General features: G+C 35.4%; 4 protein-coding genes across 4 annotated transcripts; all 4 read left to right on the top strand.

Annotated features, from left to right (window-relative positions):
- Positions 1 to 8,565: 8,565 nt before the first annotated feature.
- On the top strand, positions 8,566 to 9,971 carry LOC109009120 (transcription factor MYB44). Its single transcript, XM_018989492.2, has one exon. The coding sequence runs from the start codon at positions 8,654 to 8,656 to the stop codon at positions 9,617 to 9,619; it is 966 nt and encodes a 321-aa protein (XP_018845037.1). The 5' UTR covers positions 8,566 to 8,653; the 3' UTR covers positions 9,620 to 9,971.
- A 2,975-nt stretch (positions 9,972 to 12,946) lies between these two features.
- LOC109009119 (putative oxidoreductase TDA3) lies at positions 12,947 to 15,028 on the top strand. The gene is made up of 2 exons (XM_018989491.2): positions 12,947 to 13,900; positions 14,050 to 15,028. Exons 1-2 carry the CDS (start codon positions 13,015 to 13,017, stop codon positions 14,430 to 14,432), a joined length of 1,269 nt encoding a protein of 422 aa, XP_018845036.1. The 5' UTR covers positions 12,947 to 13,014; the 3' UTR covers positions 14,433 to 15,028.
- A 2,704-nt stretch (positions 15,029 to 17,732) lies between these two features.
- Positions 17,733 to 21,066, top strand: LOC109009118 (probable LRR receptor-like serine/threonine-protein kinase At4g37250). Its single transcript, XM_018989490.2, has 2 exons — positions 17,733 to 19,729; positions 20,237 to 21,066. Exons 1-2 carry the CDS (start codon positions 18,043 to 18,045, stop codon positions 20,911 to 20,913), a joined length of 2,364 nt encoding a protein of 787 aa, XP_018845035.1. The 5' UTR covers positions 17,733 to 18,042; the 3' UTR covers positions 20,914 to 21,066.
- Positions 21,067 to 22,408: 1,342 nt separating this feature from the next.
- LOC109009117 (microtubule-associated protein RP/EB family member 1C) lies at positions 22,409 to 25,025 on the top strand. Its single transcript, XM_018989489.2, has 6 exons — positions 22,409 to 22,620; positions 22,748 to 22,903; positions 23,093 to 23,199; positions 24,083 to 24,305; positions 24,377 to 24,490; positions 24,569 to 25,025. The coding sequence occupies exons 1-6, from the start codon at positions 22,513 to 22,515 to the stop codon at positions 24,845 to 24,847; spliced, it is 987 nt and encodes a 328-aa protein (XP_018845034.1). The 5' UTR covers positions 22,409 to 22,512; the 3' UTR covers positions 24,848 to 25,025.
- Positions 25,026 to 25,038: the final 13 nt, after the last annotated feature.

The raw sequence follows: 25,038 nt of genomic DNA on the forward strand, positions 1-25,038 counted from the left end.
CTTATTACGCCGGTAAATACTTTTATTTCTACTTAGATCTATTGGTTGTTGTTTTTTTAAAAATAAAATATAAAAGTTTAGTATTCAGTGTCATGACTTTACTGGCTGTCTGGGGTTGACCCATCAATTAAGATACCTACGTGGCTTCCTACGAGCATTTACCATGTGTTACTTGAATGTTGTCGTAACAACTGTCGTCCTTGTCCGTTACGAAACGCGCTGCTTTGAAAACTTGTTTCCCACGTGTCCATATATATATATTTTAATTATATATAAATTTTTAGTCTGAAATCGGAGCGGTAGTTAGGATTGCGCACCGACCATTTCGGAGGACCGACTCCGACTCCGATTCCGATCTTGAGATGTAGAGAATTCGTTCTACCTCTAACTCTGATTTGTCAGAATAGAGTCAAATTTTTTAATTTTTTTTTATTTTTTTTAACTTCATATTTGACCTACTTTTTAAAAAAAAAAATTATGAACTTTCAAATTTTAATTTTTTCAAAATTACAATCCAAACTTATTAAACTTTTGATTATAATAAAAAATACAACTAAATAAAACAAGTAACATACTAGCATACATTCAAAATTAAAAATAAAAAGAAAGCCCTATTTTTGTTTTTACATGTACTCTCATCATCTATGATTCCATATCATCATCTAACTAATCACTACAATAAACAAACGCACTGTATACGAAATGAAGATTTAAAAAAAAACACCGTATAATTACTATAGTATACTATTATAATTACTATGAATCTATTTTTAATTATATTATGTATATATATATGAAAATTCATAAAAAATATATGATATATATTATTATATATGAATATTAAAAAAAACACCGTATACGAGATGAAGATTCAAAAAATAGTATTACTATTTTATATATAATATACTATTACTATAATATACCATTAGTCTATTACTATATCTTATAGTATAATTACTAATACCATAGTATCATATTATTAGTATGTTAGTGATTTAATATTATATATATTAAATCTCTAATCTCCTATACTTTATATATATATAAATATTAGTAATACACTAATAATATTGTTATATTAGTATTAGTATCAGTTATACTAGTAGTGATATTAGTTATACTAATAGTTATATTAGTTTTAGTTATTATTAATACTATATATTATACTAATTGTGATATTAATACTATATATAGTTATAGTGATTTAGCATAACTATATTAGTACAAGTTATAGTGATTTGGTATAACTATATAATATATTAATATAAATTATAGTGATTTAATATAGGTATAATACTATAAGTTATAACTATAGTCTATAATAGTATTAGTATAAATATTAGTATTAGTTATAGTGATTTAATATAACTATATTAGTATAAGTTATAGTGATTTAGAATAGGTATAATACTATAAGTTATAATCATAGTCTATATTAGTATTAGTATTAGTTATAGTGATTAACATAACTATATATTAGTATTTGTTATAGTAATTTTAATTTAATATAACTATATAATACTATTAGTATAAATCACTATACTAACTGTATCACTGATAGTATTAGTATACTAATACTAGTATATCACTATAGTTAATAGTATCATATAGTAATATAGTATTAGTAATTAATACTATAGTGATTTATATAGTAATTTATATATAGACTTCAAATGGATTACTAATAGTATTAGTATTAGACCATAAATCTAATTAAAATACTAATGTATATATTTATCAAAAGGAATATGTTAATATTTTATTAAGTCAAAAAATATAATTAATACAAGATATTGTTATATAAAATTTATATGAATAATACTTTAGTTATTATACATTAGTATTATATGTTATTCTAAATTTATAGATTAGTGTTTATCCATTAGTATTACATGTTGATGTTATTATGCATCTTAGTGTTTATAGTATATTATATATACATTAGTATTACATGTTATTATATTTATACATTAGTAATTTAGTGTTACAACTTACATGTAACATGGTAGCAATATTGTAAATTTGTAATAGTACGATATTTACATATAGTCATATATTAAACTATTATTATTTATTAGTCAATTTAGTCTATATATTATAGTATAAATATATTATTGAACTAGTATATTATTGAGTTTAACTAATTATATAAGATATAGTTGTATAAAATTTAAATGATTAATATAATGAAAAACACATATATTTTTATAAAATATGTATAAAATCGGAGGCGGAGTCAGAGGGTCAAGTCGGAGGTGGAGGTGAATCGGAGCGGAGTCGGAGTCGATTCTTCCGACTCTGATTTCAATAGGGAAAAAACTCGGAGTCGGAGCGGAGTCCGATTCGAAGTCAGATTGTCGGATTTTTACTCAATCCTATCGGTAGGGAAATAATTCAGGAGAGATAAATATGAAACATATAATAAAATATACCGTGTATGAACCCAAATTTGGCCGGTCAAGTTTGATTAAAAAGTAAAATACAAGATGAAAAAATTTATACAAAAATAAATCTATAAAATAACGTGATTTTATATAATATATTAAATCTATTTTAAAATAAAATTAAGTTTACAATCTAATATATCACATCAAGATGTGTTATTTTATAAAATTATTTTATATAATTCGTTTGTAGTTAAAGTATTTATCTAAAAATAATAATCGATTTCATTACCTCCCGGAAGTATCTTTCATTCATAACTAATATCACTGATGTTTTGCTATTTTCATTCACATGACTTGTGAATAAAATGTAATTATTTAAAAAAAAATCGTATTTTGATGATTTTTTAAGTCAATTATTAAAATTAATTAACTGTTTGAAATAGACTATATCAATGAATATGATTGACAATTAAAAATATATTTATTTTTTAAAATTAAGAGGGAATTATTGATATACTTTCACGCTGACTTTTTACAAAAATAAAAAGAGTATTGGGATTCCAATAATCCTGTAACTAAAGCTTTTACAAAATTATTAGACTTTTTTTTGATTGTTTAATTTCTTTAAAAGATATAGAAAAGTAAACAATTTGTTATGTTTTTTTAAGTGTGAGGTGTATTTGTGAACAAAATAAGGTTATTTTCGTTAATTGATGAAAAAGAAAGCGGAAAATCGGAGTTATATAGTCTTAGAAACTTTAATACAAAGCTATGGCACCGTCTTATTAATTTAACCATATTCTATTCTCGAGTTTCAATGTTTTGAAGTTTCTGTATTATTTAAATTGGTTCAAGTGATAGGACTTTGCAGACAAGTTTTTTTTTTAATCTAAAGTGTAATCTTGGTGGTGGTACTCTTATTTGGATAAGATTGTTTTAAGAGTACTCTCCTATATCTACAAATGAATTATATAAAAATAATTTTATAAATCTACGTGATTTTATCTAATTCGTTAGATCTATTATATAATAAAAATAATTTTATAATTTGATAAACCACATCAAGTCATGTCAATTTGTGAAATTAATTTTCTGTAATCCTTTTATAGCTATAATATTTCCCTTGTTTTAATACTTGGATGAATGAATTGGCTAGGTTACGTTTGGGAGCTAGAATCACTTGTTCTTGGACATACTAGAATGAAAAGTATTCATGTCACATTGAAATTTTATAAAATTAAACTCACAAATTAATGTGGTTTCATGTGAGATGTTAGATTAATTTTATAATAAAATTAATTTCATAATTCAACGTACCGCATGAACCTACATCAATTTATAAATTTACTTTTATAAAAAAAATTTGTGACTAAAACATTTCGAAAAACATAAACTTCTCAATTGCACTTAGAATAAATACTATCCATTAGTTAAAAATATGAGATATTATATTTGGTTCTTAGATTAATATTATATTTGGTTTATTTTAATTTTTTTAATTTAATTTATTTTTTTAATCTAATTGATTTATTCTATTTATTATTCATACATTATAGATTTAATAAGAAAAAAAAAAGATTATATATAATATGTGATGTGAAAAAGATGAGTAGATATTCAGCAAGAGATTTGAGCAGCAGTACCTAAAACCAACCTCAATTATACAAATGGATGAAACCTCCGCGACTGTTCACTATCACGTGACCCACGAGTTAATTTACCAACCATATCAGCAATGAAGATTTTAGACCCTTATTTTAACAATGCTACAAGGCTGCAGTTCTTTTTAAAAATATATATAATTTGATAATTTTTTAAAATATTTAAAATATACTAACAATCAAAATTCAAGAACACATTAAAGGGCTGACTACCATTTGCTATTTTTATATTAACAGAGGGTAAATGTGTAAATTAGAGATTTGCTCGCTCCGTGCTGGTCCGGGAGTGGCAACTCGCACGTGTGTCTCCTTGGAGGGAGACTCGAGCACGTGATGGAGTCTACTTTGCACATGCTGGACTGTTGAAGAAGATAAAAACAGGATTCAAGAAAAAGGAAAAAAAAAAAAGAAAAAAAAAAGGAAAAGAAGGCGGACGGGATGGGTTCGCTTACAGCTGTCCCCACGTAACGGTTACTGATCTGAAAGTACGATTCTCCATGAATGCAAAATCTTTCCTTTTTTTTCTCTTTTGACTTTTTTTTCTTTTTTCATTTTTTTTTTCCCCTTTCGAACCAACGACTCACATTTCTTCGTTATTATCACAAGGAAAATTAACAACAGAAAGTTCTTTAAATATTTGGGTTCTCCATAGTTTTTCCTGACTGAATTTACGGGTAAACTGAAAAGAGATAAATTTATAAGGTGGGTTTTATGATATTTATTAAATATTTAACATCTTTTTTTAACAAAAAATATTAATTTTATTAGATCTAATCTATGTCTACCTCCTTCCTATTGTAGATTTTTAAAATTCGGTTAATAATTTTAAAAAATTATATTTTGGTAATGAGGTATTTTTAGATATTTTATAAATAGTAATAAAAAATTAATAATAAAATATTAAATAATAATCAATAGTCATGAAAAATAAGTAAAAAGTAATAATAAAATAATAAATAATAATAAAATATCATCAGATAAGAATACTTGAAGTGAATAATATACTCTACACACGACTTAATAGTATAATAACTCTATTTACAATAAGAATTTGTAAGTATGAACAAGAGAATTTGGATTTTAAGAGGTACATCGTTTTTGAGGAATAATTAATTTTTGAGTACGAATATTTGATACTCTCATGTTATTAAAAGGTATTAAAAATGCATAATTCTAAATGTTAATTATGCATATAATGGATATCACGACGATAAGTTCGCATGGAAAATGTTTGGGTTGTTAGATTATCTATTCTTTTACGTAAAACGTTGGCCAAGAATTGATCAATGCATGAAGGTATAGGAATGACAATCCTCTTACCAAAATTGTCGAAGTGACGTGAATGTCCATTACTTGGGTTTGTAAAACTAGCAAGTAGTACTTGTTCAACGATCAAGACAGCCTACTTACCGAACAAACGACATGGACATGTTGATAATGTTAAACAAATAATTAAGAATACTACAGTTTACAAGTAATTAAGTTTGTGTTCGATGTTGAATTAAACTCAGCTCATATCAAATTAATGAGATCTATTAAATTTTTAACTTTTTATAAAAAAGTTAAAGTAATTTCAACCTATTTCAAATTTCAACTTAAAAAATTGAACTCATATCAATGTGACTCATAAAATACTAAGATTCATAATTTAACTCAATTTATCTTAACATTCAAACGTAGTCCGTTTATGTTCAGACAACATGTTATATTCTTTATCTTTATTTTTATTTTTTATTTTCCACATGATGCAAGAGGCATATTTTTTATTTTAATTTTTAGGCTGCGTTTGGATATTGAGCTGAATTGATTTATTTATAAATAGTACTAAGTTGAAATGATGGAATGAGTTTTGTGGAGTCCACCTAAAATGAGTTTAGATATATTTATGGAAAGTTAAAATGGTTGTGGATCCCGCGTGTAAAGAGTATTAAATTAAAAAAATATTGTGAATTCTACGTGTAAAGAGATTTTGAGTTAAGATAAGTTTAATAATTTAAGAGTTAGATATTTGAATGTTCGATTCAACTTAAAATTAGACTAAACTTAATGAGCTGTGTTACTAATAAGCCTCACACCCACTTAAAAATGTAAAATTATTTTTTTATCCTATTTTACGTACAAAGATATTTGGAATCATTTTTATTACTCGGGTAAAAAAATAAAATGACATGTTTAAATTGAATCTATCAACCAAACATTTCCTTAATCCTTCCGTCCAGAAATTAGAGGATTCTAACTTGAGCATCGATAATGGACTAGCCAAATATTAATGCAAGTCTAAATTTTAGTTAAATGTGAGAAAAAGCTTCCACATTGGACTAGCCAAAAATTCAAAACTTAAGACTTGAGTTACAGTAAATCTTAAGTCCTCTCCAAACATGACTAGCTACTATTCACAATGGAAAGTAATATTTTATTATTTCATCATTTCTCTCTCTTTGAATGGTAAAACATGCATGTCATGCACATTATTTATTCTACTGATTGTGAATATTGATAGAGTAGATACATTATTTTTATAAAACATGAAGATCTAGAAAATATATGAATTGTATTTGTAAAAAAAAATTAAAAAAAAATATAATATAATATTATTATTTTAACTTTAAGATAACTAATTCAATATATAGTCATTTAGTCAAAAATTAATACTATAGCTAAAAGTTAAAATTTTAGCTAAATTTTAGGTTGTGTTTGGATGTTGAAGTGAGTTGAGTTGAGATGATAAAATATTGTTAGAATATTATTTTTTAATATTATTATTATTTTGAGATTTGAAAAAGTTGAATTGTTTATTATATTTTGTATTAGAATTTAAAAAAATTGTAATAATGAGTTGAAATGAGTTAAGAGATATTTGGTAACCAAACGAAGTCAAGGCTCTAAGGACAAAAAAAAAAAAAAAGTTACTAAACTGAGATTAAAAACTGTTTCATTGGCAATTAAGTAAAATTTGAAAAGTGTGGAGGAAGCTTTTAAGGCTGGGTAGAAACTAGGAAAGTGTCCCATTGTCCTTGTCAATGTCAGGGGAGGAGCGTGCGGATTGGATGACCGGTTCCGTACAGAAAAAAGGTTAGAAGGAGAGGTGGTTTTTGGGTGTCGGGGAAAGGAATGGGTGACCGACAGGTGTCGGTGGGAAGAAGAGACCGTTAAAGATGGAGCTGGTGGTGGACCTGGTGGTGGCAGGTTTACAGGCTGGCTTGTTGGGACAGAGCAAAGTAGTAATAATTCCCTTCGCCCCTTCCTCATTTTGCGACCGCTCTTGTCGTTTTGTTCTCTTCTCTGCTTTTTCGTGTGGCCGTTTTTTGTGTTTAATTTTATCGACGTAGGAATTCCAAAATTTTCCGTTCAGATTCTGTTTTTAAAATATATTTGTCAGTTGATAAACTGAAAAAAAAAAAAAAAAAATCCCACACAGAACACGACACGATAATGCTCTACAGCCTGGCTACTTCAGTCAAACCCAAAAATCAAATACCTTACGCCAACTGTTCTCATCTTTATCCACTTATAAATATCATTATTTTCTTTTTCTCTTTAATATTTTTTCTTTCCAACCCTTTCTTTTGTCACTCTATTTAGTTCGTTTATTTTTATAAAATTTATTATCTTATTTTATTTTATTTAATTATTATAATTTTAAAATAAAAATAATATTAAAAAAATTTATTTTAATAATATTTTTTAAATTTTTATTTAAATTAATTTTATCTCATCTCATTTGTATAAAAACAAACGACATATATATATATATCTTTTAATTCAGTTTAGATTATTATCTTACATAATTCTTAAATTTCACAAAATATAATCTGAAAATAATATTATAAAACTGAGACGATAATGCTGATTTATGATAACATTGAGTTAAAAAATACGTATTAATCAATAAAAAAAAGTATGGAAACTTAATTATCATGATTAAATCATGTTTATCATGTACGTGGTTTTATCTCGGAGGCGTTACGAATAATCATAAAATCTCACGTGCCAACATTTTCGTTGAGATAAAATTTTCGATTTAAAAACAATAAAAAAGTTTTATCGTAGTATTATGTTAAAAGTAATAATATACACAACATATTAAATAATATATTATATAATAATATTATAAAATAAAAATATTTTATATTTAAAATATAAAATATGGAAAGTGTTATAAAAAATATTCTTTGTTTTAATGGTGGATAGAAATAAAAAGATAAATAGAGTGCGCTTCGGCAGACGCTCCCTCGTATTATAGCATAGTGTCATAGGATAGGGAGCGTCCCATTTTGGGGAAAAAAATTTATAATAGATAGTGAGTTATGTTATGTGTAAATCAGTGCAACTCAGACGTGTTGACGCGTGTCCATTATCCAGCTGTATCGCAGAGTCCCTAAAACCGCTTCACTGGTAGAAGCGGTACCGATTGCTCTCGAAGCCTCGTTCTTCTCTTCCCAAATGTTTACTTGCTCAACCCGTGGGCCGTCACCCCTGTTCCCCCCTCTCATTTATATATCCCCTTCTCAGCCTTCTCTCCCATTTAAATCAGCTCTCCAACTAATTACCCATTTTCGAATAACCTAAGAAATCGAAACTAGAGAGAGCGAGAGAAAACCAGCCATGGCGGTTTGTAAAAACGAAATGGATCGGATCAAGGGTCCCTGGAGCGCTGAGGAAGACGAAGCCCTACAAAGGCTGGTCCGGAAGCATGGCCCCCGGAACTGGTCGCTGATAAGTAAGTCCATTCCCGGACGCTCCGGGAAGTCGTGCCGCCTCAGGTGGTGCAACCAGCTTTCTCCGCAGGTGGAGCACAGGCCGTTCTCTCCCGAGGAGGACGACACCATAGTTCGGGCCCACGCTCGTTTTGGGAACAAGTGGGCCACCATCGCCCGCCTACTATCGGGTCGGACCGACAACGCCATCAAGAACCACTGGAACTCCACGCTCAAGCGCAAGTGCTCCTCGTCGGGGACCGAAGATGGATGTGGGTACGATGGGAATTTGACTCAGCAGGAGCAGCCGTTGAAGAGGTCGTTGAGTGCGGGTTCGGGTGTGCCCATCCCCACCGGGCTTTACGTGAACCCGAGCAGTCCATCCGGATCCGATGTGAGCGATTATTCCAGCGTTCCTGTTTTGCCGCCGTCGTCTCATGTATACCGGCCCGTGGCAAGGACCGGCGGTGTCGTACCTCCCATGGAAACGACGTCGTCGACAACCAATACCAATATTGACCCTCCGACATCGTTGTCCCTGTCACTGCCGGGTATCGCCGATTCTTGCGGCGAGCCCTCTAACCAGGCTTCCACAGAGTCAGCGTCTCAAGCAGCAAACGTAACGACAATACCTTTATTCCCGGTACCGGCGACGAACCCGACACCGGCGGCAGAGATGATCCGGGAAGAGGATCGGAGCATTGGGTTGGTGCCATTGAGCGCGGAGCTAATGGGGGTAATACAGGAGATGATAAGGAAGGAGGTGAGGAGCTATATGCTGGAGCAGAGTGGTGGGTTGTGTATGGGTGCGAGGGATGATGATGTGTTTAGGAATCTTGCTATGAAGAGAATCGGGATCGGCAGGATCGAGTAGTAGTCTTAGTTGGTGGGAATATCGGATAAAATGGGGGAAAGAAAACTGGGCCTTTGTTTTCTTCTTTTCGCTGGTGTTTAGGAAATAAGTTTGGGCATTGTACAGAGAGATGTCAACGAGAGAGAGAGAGAGAGAGAGAAGCTGAAGCTGAATCCAAGCGGAAGAAATCTGGAAAGGAAAAAAAAAAACTGGAACTTTGATCTTTCTATGGCCGTCTTGGCCTCAGGTTTAGGAAACATAAAAAAAAAAAGCCACCGGAAAAGAGAAAAAATGAAAAAAAATAGAAAAAGGTCTTTTAATTTCTCGTAATTGTCATGTCTTCAGTCGATCAATTTTCTGTTCATTTTTGCTATTGTTTTACCACAATGTTTTTGAACTTCAAAATCTGAATCCGACGCTAGAAGAACCTAGAAAGAAATTGCTCCATATTTGAAAGAAAACTGGAGCACGACAGTGAGTTGACTGAAGTAAAGCAATAAATGGCGAGTCGGCGACCAAGAGGACGACAGATAAGGTCCGATAATACAATTCTCTACCCAATATTACCTGGGGCAAACTAAAAGACATTAACCCACTTGCACACAATCAACTGTCTGTCTGTTTACAACTTGACACTTTTCTTCTTCTTTTTGGGTATTTTCTTTTCTTAATAATTTTCATGGTTCTGCCTGCCCTTCTGGGTCCTAATTTAAACAGAGGAGTTGTACTGTTGTGATGGTAGATAAGTCATTTTGGTTGTGGCTCTAATGTATGAAAGTGATGGTACACAGATAACGCCTCCAATCCCACACAAACAGTAAAATACATACATACATACAATACATTACACAAATTTTCAAACGTTTGATAATAGTGACCTAAGAATGTCCCTTTTGTATTTTAGCTACATTCTTATCCAGATGTGGGTTTTTTGATTTCACATCTAAGTATTTAAGGAGCAACTCTCTTGAGTCTCGATCATATATTATTATGAAAATCAGTTTTTATGGTTGGAGGTTAACTAACTGGATAATTATAAGTGGAGGTTTGTTGGGAGTTGAGAATAAATACCGATGGTGTTGGCAGTTAGAAAAAGGAAAGACATATTTTAGAGTACTTATTATTAAATCTCATGTCATTACAAATTACAGTCTTATCTTCAAACAATTTGCATGGCATGTTATATAGTATGATAGGATAGGAGTACCAAACAAAAATTACATTATGTGATCCGTCGGATTTATTTTTTTACTTTATAATCTGACAAATGATCATATCAAGTCATATCAATTTATGAGATTATTTTTATGTAATCACTTTATACGATATAATACGAGTTAAAAAGAAATCGAATCTCCAAGGATACTTAATGAATAACGTGTGAAAGCAGAATTGAAATCTAATTTTCTGCTCACATATGGAAAAAAATAAAGGGATAAGTATTTTAAATTATGTGGGGACCTCAGAAATCCCAATCCCAGAAAAACATTGAAAGAAAATCCCAACTCGATATTTTGTCCAGAGAATAACGTGAAAAAAGAAACTGCAACTTGACCTAAAAGTCTTGCTCCAGAGTGAAAACATGCAGCAAAGGTTCCAAGCCTCTCAACATCATGCTCTCATTGGAGACTGAGAATGCAACATGTATGTTAGATCCAGAAGGTTGATCTTGCTGTTCTGGTTAGCACTATAAATATATATTATATATATATATTTGTTCATTTCTAAAGCAGTACTGATCGGTGACAAAAGAAATAATTCACCTACCCCAACTTGATGGAGGATGCTACTTAGGCTACGAGCATTTCTTGTCGCCTTAGTGCGCATATCAAGTCTTCTGGGTCCTTGCAAGGGACGACAATTATTATACAAATGGTGATGCAATTTGCAGACACAAAACAATACAAAAGCTAAGCTTTGCAAGCTGTAATGCTAATAGATGTAAGTGATTTTTACATGAGTGACTCACTCATTTCAGATTATAACCAAAGGATAAAACTCGTGGCCAGGTCATAACCCACTAGTCATGCACTTCTGCTTTAAATGATTCCATATAATTAGGTCCATTTCATTATTGTTTGAGAAATGATATTTGCAGTGCGTAAGCGCGGGTAAGTGAGTAAATACCAAACCTACATTAAAAAAATCATACTCTTTTTTAAAATGATTGCGTCGCGCTTGCACACTCCACAACAGTATCTAACATTACTCGGGATACGCCAAACATGTCTCATAACACTCGTCTCTCATCAACATATGCCCAAACTAAGTTTTTAGTTTAAATATCAATGTGTCCATTATGCTCAAACCCATTGTTAGTTGGTACAAAAACATAAATAAAAAAGTTAAAAACTATTGCTATCATTAGAACTAGGTTTTAATTGTACGTTATTGATAATTTTTATTTTGTTTTTATATGGCTTTCTATTTGAATTAACATGGGTTTATTATGGAAACAAATTGGGATTTTAGCTGGGATCCAAGTGTACCTAATTAAATTTTTTATGCATATATAAAAATGAGTTGATCATTCATAGGAAACAAATTGCAATTTTAGTCAAATACCTACCCGATGAAAATATGTGACCCATGTAATATTAATGGGCCGAATCTATCGAATGTAATATTTCCACTGTCTCGGAAAGCTGTGTCCAGATCAACCAATGTTGAAGCCTGCCTAGCTCGGTTGTGGATATGAGATTTGTCAACTGCTTATTGGGCCTGTATCTTGGACTGAAGAAGATTTTGGAACACCATTAAACTGGGTTTATTTGGGCCGGGACCTACATATTAGTGTCAGATAGGCCGCGGCTGTTCCTTTGCTAAAAGCATTAATATTGACTTCATCAAAATCATTTTTAAAATCTGATAAAAAATATATATTTTTTATAAATTCAAAACCTCTTTAACTATAATTTCATATTAGATTAGTCAAAATAATAATATAATATTATTTTTAATTTTTTTTTCATATTTTAAAATTACACTAACTATATATTAATTAATAATAATATATTTTTCTTTCACATATTTTAAAACTAAACACAAAAATAAAATTGAAAGGGCGTTCGAGAGAAACGAAAATCATGAGAAATTAAAACTGAAAAGCAAAATAATTGTGATAATTTTAATAATAAAATATTATAAATTTAAAAATATACTTAAAATTACAATAACTCATAGTTGAAATTTTTACTTTATGAAGAAGCTAATATAAATTATTTTATCTATAATTTTTAAAATTTTAAAGATAGATTAACTTTTGAAGAAGTCAATGTGATGCTCTAAACTGGGCTTAATTGGGCTGGGACCTTTATCTTTGTAAACTGGGCCGAGGCTGTCTGTTCCTTTGCCTAAAAGCTCCGGTAAATAATCCCACGTGTCAGTCCTCCGATGAAGAACTGTGGCAAATAGATATGGCGGTGGTGATATCATCACCGCCTTCGTCGCTCTCCCCATTTCTCCTGCAAGTCCGCAACTCTAGAACCTTCGTTTGCACCTCGATCAGATCATCGTCATCATCTTCGTCACCCATGGACGAACATCCAAGGCGCGTGGTGGTTTGTGGCGGTGGAGTCATCGGCGTTTGCACAGCTTATTTCTTAGCCAAGAAGGGTGCGTGCGTCACACTCGTCGAGAAGTCCTCCGTGGCCTGCGCAGCCTCCGGGAAAGCCGGTGGTTTCCTCGCGCTCGACTGGTGCGACGGTGGGCCCGTTTCTGCCCTGGCCCGGGCCAGCTTCGATCTCCACCGTTCGCTTGCCCAGGAACTCGATGGGCCACAGTCCTACGGCTACAGACCCCTCACCACTCTCAGTCTCTCCATTACCGAATCGCCGGACCCTCCATCAGGTTCCAAACCCTCCGGTAACTCCAATATCGTTCCAGGTTGGGTCGATGGGCGAATTCGGAGCTCCAAAACTATCGGAACCCTCGCAACCACGGCGCAAGTTCACCCCCAGCTCTTTACTCGGACCCTGATTACCAAAGCTGTGGAGAGTTACGGCGTGGAGGTGGTGATCGGGAAATTGGAGAGCGTGGAGGTGGAGGGAGGCCGAGTCAGATCGGTCGTGCTCGAAGGTGGCCGGGTGATTGACTCGGATGCTGTGGTATTGGCACTTGGACCTTGGTCTTGTAAATTGGAACTTTTGTCGTCGCTGTTTAGAGTGTACGGTCTCAAAGCTCATAGCATTGTGTTGGAGCCGAAAGAGACCGATGCTATAACCCCGCATGCGCTTTTCCTCAGCTACTATCCGTCTCAAGGGGGAAAACCCTTGGACCCCGAAGTGTACCCTCGTCCCACAGGTATATTCTTCACTTCCTAATTTTTACATTTCTGATCATTATGCATGAATTTGGACAATGCCTAGCTCCAGTTCAAGAATTGAAATGTTGAGCTGATGACCAAAAAGAGTGTTCTAAGGCCCGAGTTTGGGGGTGTAATGGATTCTCAGGGGAGGTGTACGTATGTGGGATGTCGGCGGAGGCAGAGGTGCCAGATGATCCGGAGCAGATCGCCGGTAACCCGGAATCGATACAGGTGCTTAAGAGGGTGGCTAGGACGGTGTCAAGCCATTTGGGTGAAGGAGAGGCGCAAGTGAAGGCAGAGCAAGCGTGTTTCTTGCCTTGTACCGATGATGGTGTGCCTGTGATCGGGGAGGTTCCTGGAATTCAGAAGTGTTATGTGGCAACTGGGCATAGTTGCTGGGGTATTTTGAACGGCCCAGCCACTGGGGCTGCCCTGGCCGAGCTTGTGTTGGATGGGCATGCTAGCATTGTTGATCTTTCTGGGTTTAGTCCTGCTAGATTTGTTGGGAGTAAGAAAGCTTTGGTTTAATTTATTGGTACGTACGAAGATCAGGACTTTATGGACGATGCTGTTGTAGTAATTGTTGCCAAATAAAAGCTTAAGATTTTGTTTCTACGGTTCTACCAAATGGTGCTACAACTGTGGGTAGCTATTCAAAATTGGGTTATGTTAAATTTGGAAGAATGTTGGTATGGATATCCCTCTACTAAATGCTCATTTACCGTCCTAAGCCCATAACGCCTTGATTGCTTAACCAACAAAGGTCAGTTTGTTCGCATTCAGCTCTGTTGGGCCTCATTATTTAGATAGCATAAGGCTAAATTCGAGGTTGGCCCTCGGAGACCATGACAAGGGAGCCGAATGCAGTTTGATTGACCCAAAGACAAGACAAGTTTGTTTGGGTCTTGGTGCAGACACTTAGCCAGGAACATGGACTCGTGCACCCATGTGGCCGTATGTATCACAAGAATAGCCTTTAGGGCAGTACCATTAATTCAGAGCCTTTTGAGTCTTTGACACAAAACGTCAATGAATGTGACATTTTTCTTGTACATAGAAGTTAGAACGCACATTTTAGTGCTGCTAAAAAGTCTTTCTCAAAGTACAATGAGCTTTTTACTACTCGTCTCTTAGCAACAAGTCTAAGGTCTGAAATGCAATAATGTTCTTCCCAAAATCCTTTCAAAACAGAGTTTGGATATGCAGATCAATGACTGCCAAATTTGTTAAGGCTTTTTTAATCACAGTCAGAGTATCAGATCTCATTATTATTCCCTATGAACTGGCACTTTGTGTACCTGGGTGTAAAGTGTAGAGGTAATAAAGAGAGTTGTCCTTTCTCTTTCATAATCAATTCAATTGTTTCCTAATCCCAATCTGGGGACAGAAATCAAGACAAATTCAATAGGAAAAAAACAACCATGGTGTTGACAAGCCAGGAATTCTTCATCGATTCCTTCCGGCAAAAGCACCGGCTAATGACCCGGTTGAGTTATTAATTAACCTCATATTATCTATAAGATGTTTGACTGCTTCGTATCTTAGAATTCACGGGGCTGACTCTTTGGAGGAGTTCCAGGTCGTAATTTCCTGATCACCTCGATCCATGTTCGTTCTTGTTTATTTCCTAGCTTTTTAAAAGATGAATGCTTTATTATGTCTATCTCTTTCTTGGGTCTGGTTTCAGACCCAAAAACACGTTAGTAATTTGGATTAGTGGGCAGCACGTGCAATTACAGATCATGGCATTAGTTTTTTGACGAGATTCATTCAACTCACTTAATACGAGTATATGCGATGATAAAGTTTCATGAGCTTTGGGTAATGACAAAGGAAACGGATGGTTTCCCTAAGGGGCCAAGACAGTGAAATGCAATGCTTCGCAACTGAGCACCATATATAATTTCCAATTTTGACATCACAAATCATGATTCTGTGTTCGTATTCTGGTTGAAATGCATAGACTTTCTACTTTCGTGCCCATGAAGAGAGGGCAAAAGAAACAAGATCCGTTTAGTAGGGGAAAGGAGTGGAAAAGCTGCTGAAGTTCAAGAGTTCAAGCAAAGCCCAGCTATGCATTCTGCAGTCTTCACAGGGGTTTTTACCCAAGCCACGTGCACATGACAGAAATCATATTATTTTCTGGTTGCCTGCATTCTACCTCTGTACATTTTCTCAGTTAAAGGTTTATGCCCTTGTTGTGCCATTTTTGTTTTTTCATGAAATTAGGGAATATTAAGTTTAATCCACAAGACTCAAGCAAAGAAAGCCAGGTTTTATATAGTACATTAAAAAAATGGGAAAATCTTTAAAGGATATTCAATCCCTTCTTGGCATTTCAAGTTGACGTGACATCGATACAATATATACCATTCATATAAAACTGGCAGCAATACCATCACATAATCAAGATGTCATTTTTGCTAAGATGCTGTCAAAAAATTCCTGATGATCGTTAGCTTTGGTGGATCCAAGCTGACCTTTCCAAAAAGTTTTCTTTTGGTAATCTTACACAAACAGCCATGGCCCAACCTCCACCTCCAACCTCTCCCTATAGCCAAGCCATTACCATCTTTTCACAGAAAAAGAAAAAGTTAACTGCTTTTGAGCTTGTCCAACAGTTTTTCTATTTCGCTTGGAGAAAACAGATATAAAGAAGCTTTGATATTCAAATTGAGTGTCATACTTCCCTAAGAAAACCCTAATCTTGATTGGGCATTCCAAGTGAATCGTTCACCAAACAAGGCACTAGGCACTAGATCTTTCAACCTTTGGTGTACTAGTTATAATTTGATATTATAAAAGGGTTCAACTACTTTTATATCGACAAATTATCTTTTAATGTGGCAAGTAAAGCTGCCACAGAATTTTAAAAAAAGGATAAAGGGAAAAAATTTTAAAAATAATTAGTTGATGATGGATGAGATCATGATGCATTCCCATGTGTATGGCCGGGTAGCTCTGGTGTCTAGAAGACTAAAAAATTAAACCACAATCAAAGATGGATTATTGCCAGTAAATCTAATGGCAAATCTACTATGTATTTGAAATTTGCATAAAAAGTACAAAATGAGACAAGGTGTTCCTCATGGTCATGTCCACCGTCACAAGATGACAACTTGGAGAAGAATCATAGCACCATCTAAAATGGGAAAAATGAATTCTGCTAATAAAAGTAGTTAACCACCACAAAGAAATAACTCTGCAATGTTTTCAAGTCTTCTCTGCTAATTCTGAAAACTCAAACTATCTATGCAAGCAAGGCAGACATAATTAATACCTACTAGTCAAATCTGGAACGGTAGAGCATTGAATGAAGACCAAATATCTCGTCAATTCCACTAATGATTCTGTAATGAGATAACATTAGGACCCTCTTTTGCCTCCCACAATAATTCTTAGTCAAGGTGGTTGGTTTCTCCTGTTTCCCCCTTTTGGAAATGAGCATTCTGTGACAGTTGATTTATTCTGCAATTTCTTTTTGTTCTTTAATTCTTGAAATCACCAGACAATCAATTAAAACTTCACAAAATTCTGCTTCCTGTTGCATGTTGTATACGGTTTATAGAAGAAGGAAGAAGACAAGAACATCAAATATAGAGAAAAGGTTAGGGTAGGTAGTACTTGTAGCATTTTCACCTGTAGTAGCATTTTCACCTGTAGGGTCATTCTTCAGCGTAACTGCTGTTCATCAAGTGGGGAGAGAGAAGATCTTACTGTTAGCATTATTATAATGATGAGAACAATAATTTAAAGAAGGCTAGGAAAAGTCAATCTGAGAGGGAGTTTCTGAGACTTTCAACTCCACCTAGGTGTCTTGTAGCAAAGATGCTATTCGTGTACCATATTTCTTCTTCTTTATTGAAGTAAAATAGGCGTACAAGAAGGAGAGGAACAGAGAAGGAGAGGAACAAGACATTTGTGACAGCAATTAATCATTTCAAGTAAAGCCTTAATTACTAGCGCAGAGAGCATATTGGTACCAAGTTTGGTTTGGTGAGCTGTGTATTTCTGCACCCATTCTCATTTTTTATAGCAGTCTTCAATCACATGGCCACTGCATCATCATAAATCTCAGTTACCTCTCTCTCTCTCTCTCTCTCCCTTGAGTGAAGATGTAAAATCAGTGTGTAAAATCATGAGCTCTGAGAGTAGTTTTCTTCTCCATTTATGGTGGAGAATTCTTTCACTTGCTTTACTTTTAGTTCATTCTGCTGGACTTAATACAGATGGTACTCTCTTGCTTTCTTTCAAGTACTCTATTCTCAGCGACCCTCTTTACGTGCTAGAGAGCTGGACAAAGGACGAGGAGTCGCCATGTTCATGGAAAGGAGTTACATGTGCAGCTCCAGGCTTAGCTGCCGATACTCAGTACGCTCCAGTGATCGCCTTAGCTCTACCAAATTCGCAGCTTCTCGGTTCGATTCCTGCCAATCTGGGCATGATTGAACACCTCCAAAATCTCAACCTTTCCAACAATTCTCTCAATGGGTCTCTTCCTTCTTCGCTCTTCAACGCAACTCAGCTTCAGTTTCTTGATTTGTCAAACAACTTGATCTCTGGGGAGCTACCAGAGACAATAGGCCAGCTTAAAAACGTCCAGTTTCTTAACCTCTCTGACAATGCCTTGGCGGGAAGTGTACCCAACAACCTTACTACCCTCAGAAATCTAACCGTTGTTTCTTTGAAGAACAACTACTTTTCCGGTACTATTCCGAGCGGGTTCGAAGCTGTTCAAGTTTTAGATCTGTCCTCGAATCTGATGAATGGATCTTTACCGTCTGACTTTGGTGGTTCTAGTCTACGTTACTTGAACATCTCTTATAACAGGTTTTCTGGGAATATCCCACCAGGGTTTGCCGAGAAAATTCCAGGTAATGCTACTATTGACTTGTCATTCAACAATCTCAACGGAGAAATCCCTGAATCGGATGTTTTCATGAACCAAGACTCCAAATCATTTTCTGGGAATCTTGATCTGTGTGGAGAACAAACCAAGAATCCGTGTCCTATTCCTTCTTCTCCTTCATCTTCTCCGCTTAATGACTCTGCTCCTACTTCTCCTCCTGCAATTGCTGCCATTCCAAAGACGATGAATTCAACCGAAGAAAACTTTGCACCCGGATCACCAACTGGATCGTCTCAGCAAGGAAGTCAAAACGGGCTGAGACCAGCAACGATCATAGGAATTGTACTCGGAGATGTTGCAATCATTGCAATTCTCGCTTTGATTTTCCTGTACGTGTACCGACTGAAGAAGAAAAAGAAGAGCGCCGATAACACAGCGAAGCAAGAAGCTAACACAGCTACGGATAATATGTCATCATCGTCCTCCGAGTCAAGAGGGTTCACGAGGTGGTCATGCTTGCGAAAGACAGCGGAAGAGGAAGATGGCTCAGAGGCAACGAGCTCTGACGATGGGGAATTAGGAGAACACCATGGCGGCCAAAGGGGTCAAGAAAATCAACATCATCATCGGCAACAAGAGCAGGAGCAGGGCAAAGGAGGGACACTGGTGACCTTCGATGGTGGGGAGAAACAACTGGAGCTTGAGACGCTGCTAAAGGCTTCAGCCTATATATTAGGCGCCACTGGTTCGAGCATAATGTACAAGGCAGTGCTCGAAGATGGGACAGCAGTTGCGGTCCGGAGGATCGGCGAGAGCAGCGTGGAGCGGTTCAAAGACTTCGAGAACCAGGTCCGTGTCATAGCTAAGTTAGTGCACCCCAACCTGGTTCGCATTCGTGGCTTCTACTGGGGTATCGACGAGAAGCTCATCATCTATGACTTCGTTCCCAATGGCAGCCTCGCCATTGCTCGTTACAGTCAGTCCCTCCCTCTCTCTCTCTCTCTCTCCACCTCTCTGTGTGGCGCACGTTAACATGGTTTTTGCTAGAGTACGCCGTAAAAAGCAGATTTTTTGACAATGGAGTAGGCATAGCATGACATAGTTTTTAATGCATAGAAAGTCAAAGGGTTTCCTATGCATCTGCCTACACTCGACACACACTTCACGTATTTTTTTTTTTTTTTTACACAATGCATTGAATGTGTGCCAGTGTAGGCAGATGCAAAAATTTTTCCAAAGTCAAAATACGTTAGCATTTCGGATTTGGGAGTGTGATAGCGATACACGTAGTACTCGTAATTCCGAACACATAAATGTTAGGAAACATGGGCAGCGTTTAATTTTGTGGGTAGTCCTCTCGTCTCTCATTATTTTAATTTTAGTGGAAATGTCTCATTTTAATAGAGACAGTTTACCAACTCTTTTTTTTTTTTTTTTTTTGGTGACTACTAAAGTAACTGATGAATGGGACTTTGAATTTCAGGGAAAGTGGGCTCCTCGCCTTGCCATCTACCATGGGAGTTCAGGCACAAGATAGCCAAAGGTGTGGCCCGCGGCCTTGCTTACCTCCACGACAAGAAGCACGTGCATGGAAACTTGAAGCCTAGCAACATCCTCTTGGGCTCCGATATGGAGCCCAAGATTGGGGATTTTGGGCTTGAGAGACTTGTATCCGGTGACACGAGCTATAAAGCTGGAGCTTCGGCTCGAATTTTTGGGAGCAAGAGATCCACAACCTCGCGTGATAGCTTTCAAGATATTGCAATTGGGCCTAGTCCTAGCCCCAGCCCAAGCTCATTGGGCGTATCGCCTTATAATGCACCGGAGTCACTTAGAAGCCTAAAGCCCAATCCAAAGTGGGATGTGTACTCTTTTGGGGTTATGTTACTTGAGCTACTTACTGGGAAGGTTATAGTTTTAGATGACATGGGCCAAGGAACTGGGCTTATAGTTGAGGATAAGAGTCGGGCTTTGAGGATGGCTGACGCAGCAATCCGCGTTGATTTGGAAGGAAAAGAAGAAGCTTTGTTGGCTTGCTTCAAGCTAGGGTACAACTGTGTCTCTCCAATCCCACACAAGAGACCCTCAATGAAAGAAGTCCTACAAGTTCTTGAGAGAATTCCATCTTCATCGTCTTCGTCACACTACTACGGTTCCTAAGAAGATTGTAACACTTTTGTAGATCAGAGTGGTGTATGTATGATTGATTCATAGGTTGTCATACGGTCTCGATGTTGTTTGAATACATCTTGTGGTGAGAAACTAATTTGCCTGCTAATTTCAGAGTCGGTCCATACCCCTTTTCAGATACAAGGAATTCTTGGATTTATGTTTTCTTTTTCTCTTGTATCCTGTAGATCTTAGTTACCTAGGTAGATCCTTGTCTGGTCCGATGTTTAATCAATTAATAAAACTATGGTAAAGGGCTTTTAGATCGTCCAATAATACTTAAAATATTCGAAATTTGTGAATTATTGACTACTTGACTCTAAATGAGCGAAATACTCAAACTTTGTGAATTTAAAGTGCTTCTCTCATTCTCTTATTCTTGTTCATTTTTTTCATTGGGCTCCATTTAGATACTAAAAGTCTTTCTAATGATATGTAAAATAATAGTAAATAGTAGTAAAGTAGTTCGAAAATATTTTAGAACAGTTGTGTTCCCAAACAAACCTATACTACCACCTCGACATTATAGTTCTCACTAGTATGTCAATTATGTTTTACAACATTATATATATATATATATATATAAGGTTTTCATATGAGGTTGTTGGTTTATTAATTAGCAGCTTATTTTAGAACAGTTGTATTCCCAAACAAACCTATACTACCAACTCCCGTCCTGGCCTCCACCTCCAACAAGACTCATTCCACCCGCTAGGTGACGGGTAGCACGTCCTATAGTTCGGCTACCCCCAAAATACTAGAGTTACACAAAGGTAAACTTCTAAATCTAAATCTACACAAAATTGACCTAGATATAGACAAATGACTCAAATGAAATCAACTTGCCCGCTTGAGATAACGAGAATATTTTTAGGCTTCGTTTGGAAAGTAAACTCATCTCAACTCATCATTACAACTTTTTTAAATCTCAACACAAAATATAATAGATAATTTAACTTTTTCAAATCTTAAAATAATAATAATAATAATAATAAATAATATTCTAATAATAGTTTATTAACTCAACTCAACTCAAATTAAACATTCAAACACACCATCATTCTCTCGAATTTCGAGAGTTTGCCTTCCAGCCCTAGACTCTTTATATCCAAAAATGAATTTAAAAAAGGCACATTATAAGCATAAAAAATACTGCTGTTTTTTTTTTTTTTATATATAACGGTAATAAAAACACATGATACAGGCGCCTTTATAAGACTGAAACTCGTCTGAACAACCCAAATGGTAACGACTGGCAAAATATATAGACATCATTCGCCTTAATAAGTTGAACAGTCGGCTCAACCAAATAATGACCTTACTTGTCTTTGGGCTTATAAGAAAGTTGGGTTCTCCTTACAATTTACATCTAGTAGATGGGCTCCAAAAGCCCTAATAGGAACAATCCAGATTCGGATAAAAAGGGTCAAGTTGGTCCAGTTCCGACCATCCATTTTGAATTTTGAATTAGGAAAATCCCGCTCCTCTCTTGTATTTTAAATCTTTCTCTCCTTTCCTTACCGTTAGGAAATTGGAAGTACAAAAGCTAAGCTATTACACAGAGGAAGAGAGACTTTGAGGAAGCGAAAAATGGCGACGAATATCGGAATGATGGACTCCGCTTACTTCGTCGGCAGATCTGAGATCCTCGCTTGGATCAACTCCACACTCCAACTCAATCTCTCCAAAGTTGAAGAGGTTCGCTCTACCTTCTGCCATTCCCCTCCGAACCCTAAATTTCACAATTGTTTCCGATCAAATTGTTTTTTTATTTATTTATTATTTGATTAAAAATCTGTTGACATTCCGGATCTATGTACCACAGGCTTGTTCCGGTGCGGTTCACTGCCAGCTTATGGACGCTGTTCATCCAGGGATGGTGCCGATGCACAAGGTCAACTTCGACGCCAAGAGCGAGTACGAGATGATCCAGAACTACAAGGTTCTTCAGGACGTCTTTAACAAACTCAAGATCACTAAGGTTTAGTCTTTTTTGGCGCTTTATCCCTTAAATATCTTTGAATCTATTTTCCGTGTAGCCCTATAAATCCTAAATCTGGAAATTTAAATGTACCGTAGTAGAGTTTCTTTCATTTTTATTTTACCTTTCTATATTTGATTCTCACTCGTTTGGATTTTTGTCTTTGATTCTTTTTGTTCTGGTACGTAGCACATCGAGGTGAGCAAGCTTGTGAAAGGAAGGCCGCTTGATAATTTGGAGTTCATGCAATGGCTGAAGCGGTACTGCGATTCCGTTAATGGAGGCATCCTGCACAAGTAATTTTAATTTTTTAGTCTCATTTCTTGTATTGTTTAATTAGATTAGCATACATATTGCGATTTGCTTGTGCTAACTGGCTTGATGTGTGAATGTAAATTTCACGAGAAACTTGAAATTGAAATTGCAAAAAGAAAAGGCATTGATTTCAAAATCAATGACCCTAAGGGCTAAGATCATATCTACAACGAAAACTTTGCTTCAGGTACTGACAATAGCATACTCAGTTTTGAAGTAAAATTTTAGCGAAAAACAATAATGCAAGATGTGTTCCTAGATGACGAAGGTTGGTTAGTGGATATTGTCAGACAGAAGCTGTTTGAGTAACACAGGCAAAGTTTATCTATTCTCCGCACATTATGCTCTTTCATCCTAGTTGAGAATTTTGTTTTCTTGAAATAGTTTATCTATAATCACCCTTTTTAGGATTTTTTTTTTAATCAAAGTATGATTTTTTGTTTGGGGACTAAAGACTCATTTCTTTTTCTTGGCTTAGTTATGTGTTTGAGCGTCAGTTTTTTCGGAACAGATCAATTATTAAGAATTCGTGGCTGAGTTAAATCGCTTTTACAGTGAATATTAAAGAGATTAAACTCTCTGCATTTGGTAAAGCTTTTAAATCAGTGCAGAACTTCTCTTTTATCTATCCAAGAGAAGTTATTCAAATGCTGATACAGTTTGTATATGTTACTGTTATGAATTATATTGGTAATACTATTTTTCCTGTGTATCTACTGTATGGTCGATGCTGAATGTGTAAAGGTGAATTTTGTATGTATACAAACCTTCAATTTTGAACTAGACAGGCATTTGAAGGTTTGGGTGAATGGCTTGTTTTCACTCGGAGAGAGAGTTTCATGTGGTAATGTTCTGCATTTCTAGATACAATGCTTTGGATAGGAGAGAGGCTAGCAAGGGAGGAAAAGAAGCAACCAAGAAAGCTGCCGCTCCATCACAATCTTCAACCAAAGGTTCCACAGCTGCCGCTAAATCTCAGTCCTCGCACAATGCACGAAGGAATGAAGTGTCTTCAGCAAACCCTTTAAATCAGACGGTAAAGACCTCAAGACCCACATCTAGTGGAGGCCCGGCATATGATGAACAGGTACCAAGTCTGTGCAGGAAGAGAACTTTCGGTTCAGTGTATAAAAAGATCTAATATTGATCTTGATGCAGATCACAGAGTTGAAGTTGTCAGTGGATAGCCTTGAGAAGGAGAGGGATTTCTACTTTGCAAAATTGAGAGACATAGAAATTTTGTGTCAAAGTCCTGAGATAGAAAATTCGCCTGTATGTACTTGAAGTATTGTGGCATTCTTAATGATTTCTACCAAGAATTGGAAGTGATGAGTTCCATTGATTTTGCAGGTTGTTGAAGCAATACAGAAGATTCTTTATGCTACGGACAATGATGCATCAGTGGTGGCCGAAGCTCAAGCCATACTGTCCCTTCGACGGAAGGAAGCTGAGGCCTTGAGTCCCATAGCTGAGCTTTCAGAGGAGAGAAACAGTTCAGAAACTCAGAAGAGAAAAAATATTGTGAATTTTGATGTGGATGCTGTTGGCATTACCACATTGTCGCCGAGGCAAAGGATTTCTGATGCTGCCGATGTCCATTGCAGTGGGTCACCCCTTATGACTTACTGATTATCCCTTTCTTTCATGGATGTGATCTTACTTCCATCCTCACAGAACAATTTTTGTAGAATATTGCTACATATATTTCTGCCCTCTCTGATGTGTTGTCCATTATAGTTACAAGTAAATGGAAGAGACGTGGGTTTAAATGCATGCCTTTTGGTGCTGGGTATTTTGGTTGAGTTGCTTTGCCTATTGTT

The sequence above is a fragment of the Juglans regia genome, chromosome 7 (genome assembly GCF_001411555.2).
Source record: "Juglans regia cultivar Chandler chromosome 7, Walnut 2.0, whole genome shotgun sequence".
NCBI lineage: Eukaryota > Viridiplantae > Streptophyta > Magnoliopsida > Fagales > Juglandaceae > Juglans > Juglans regia.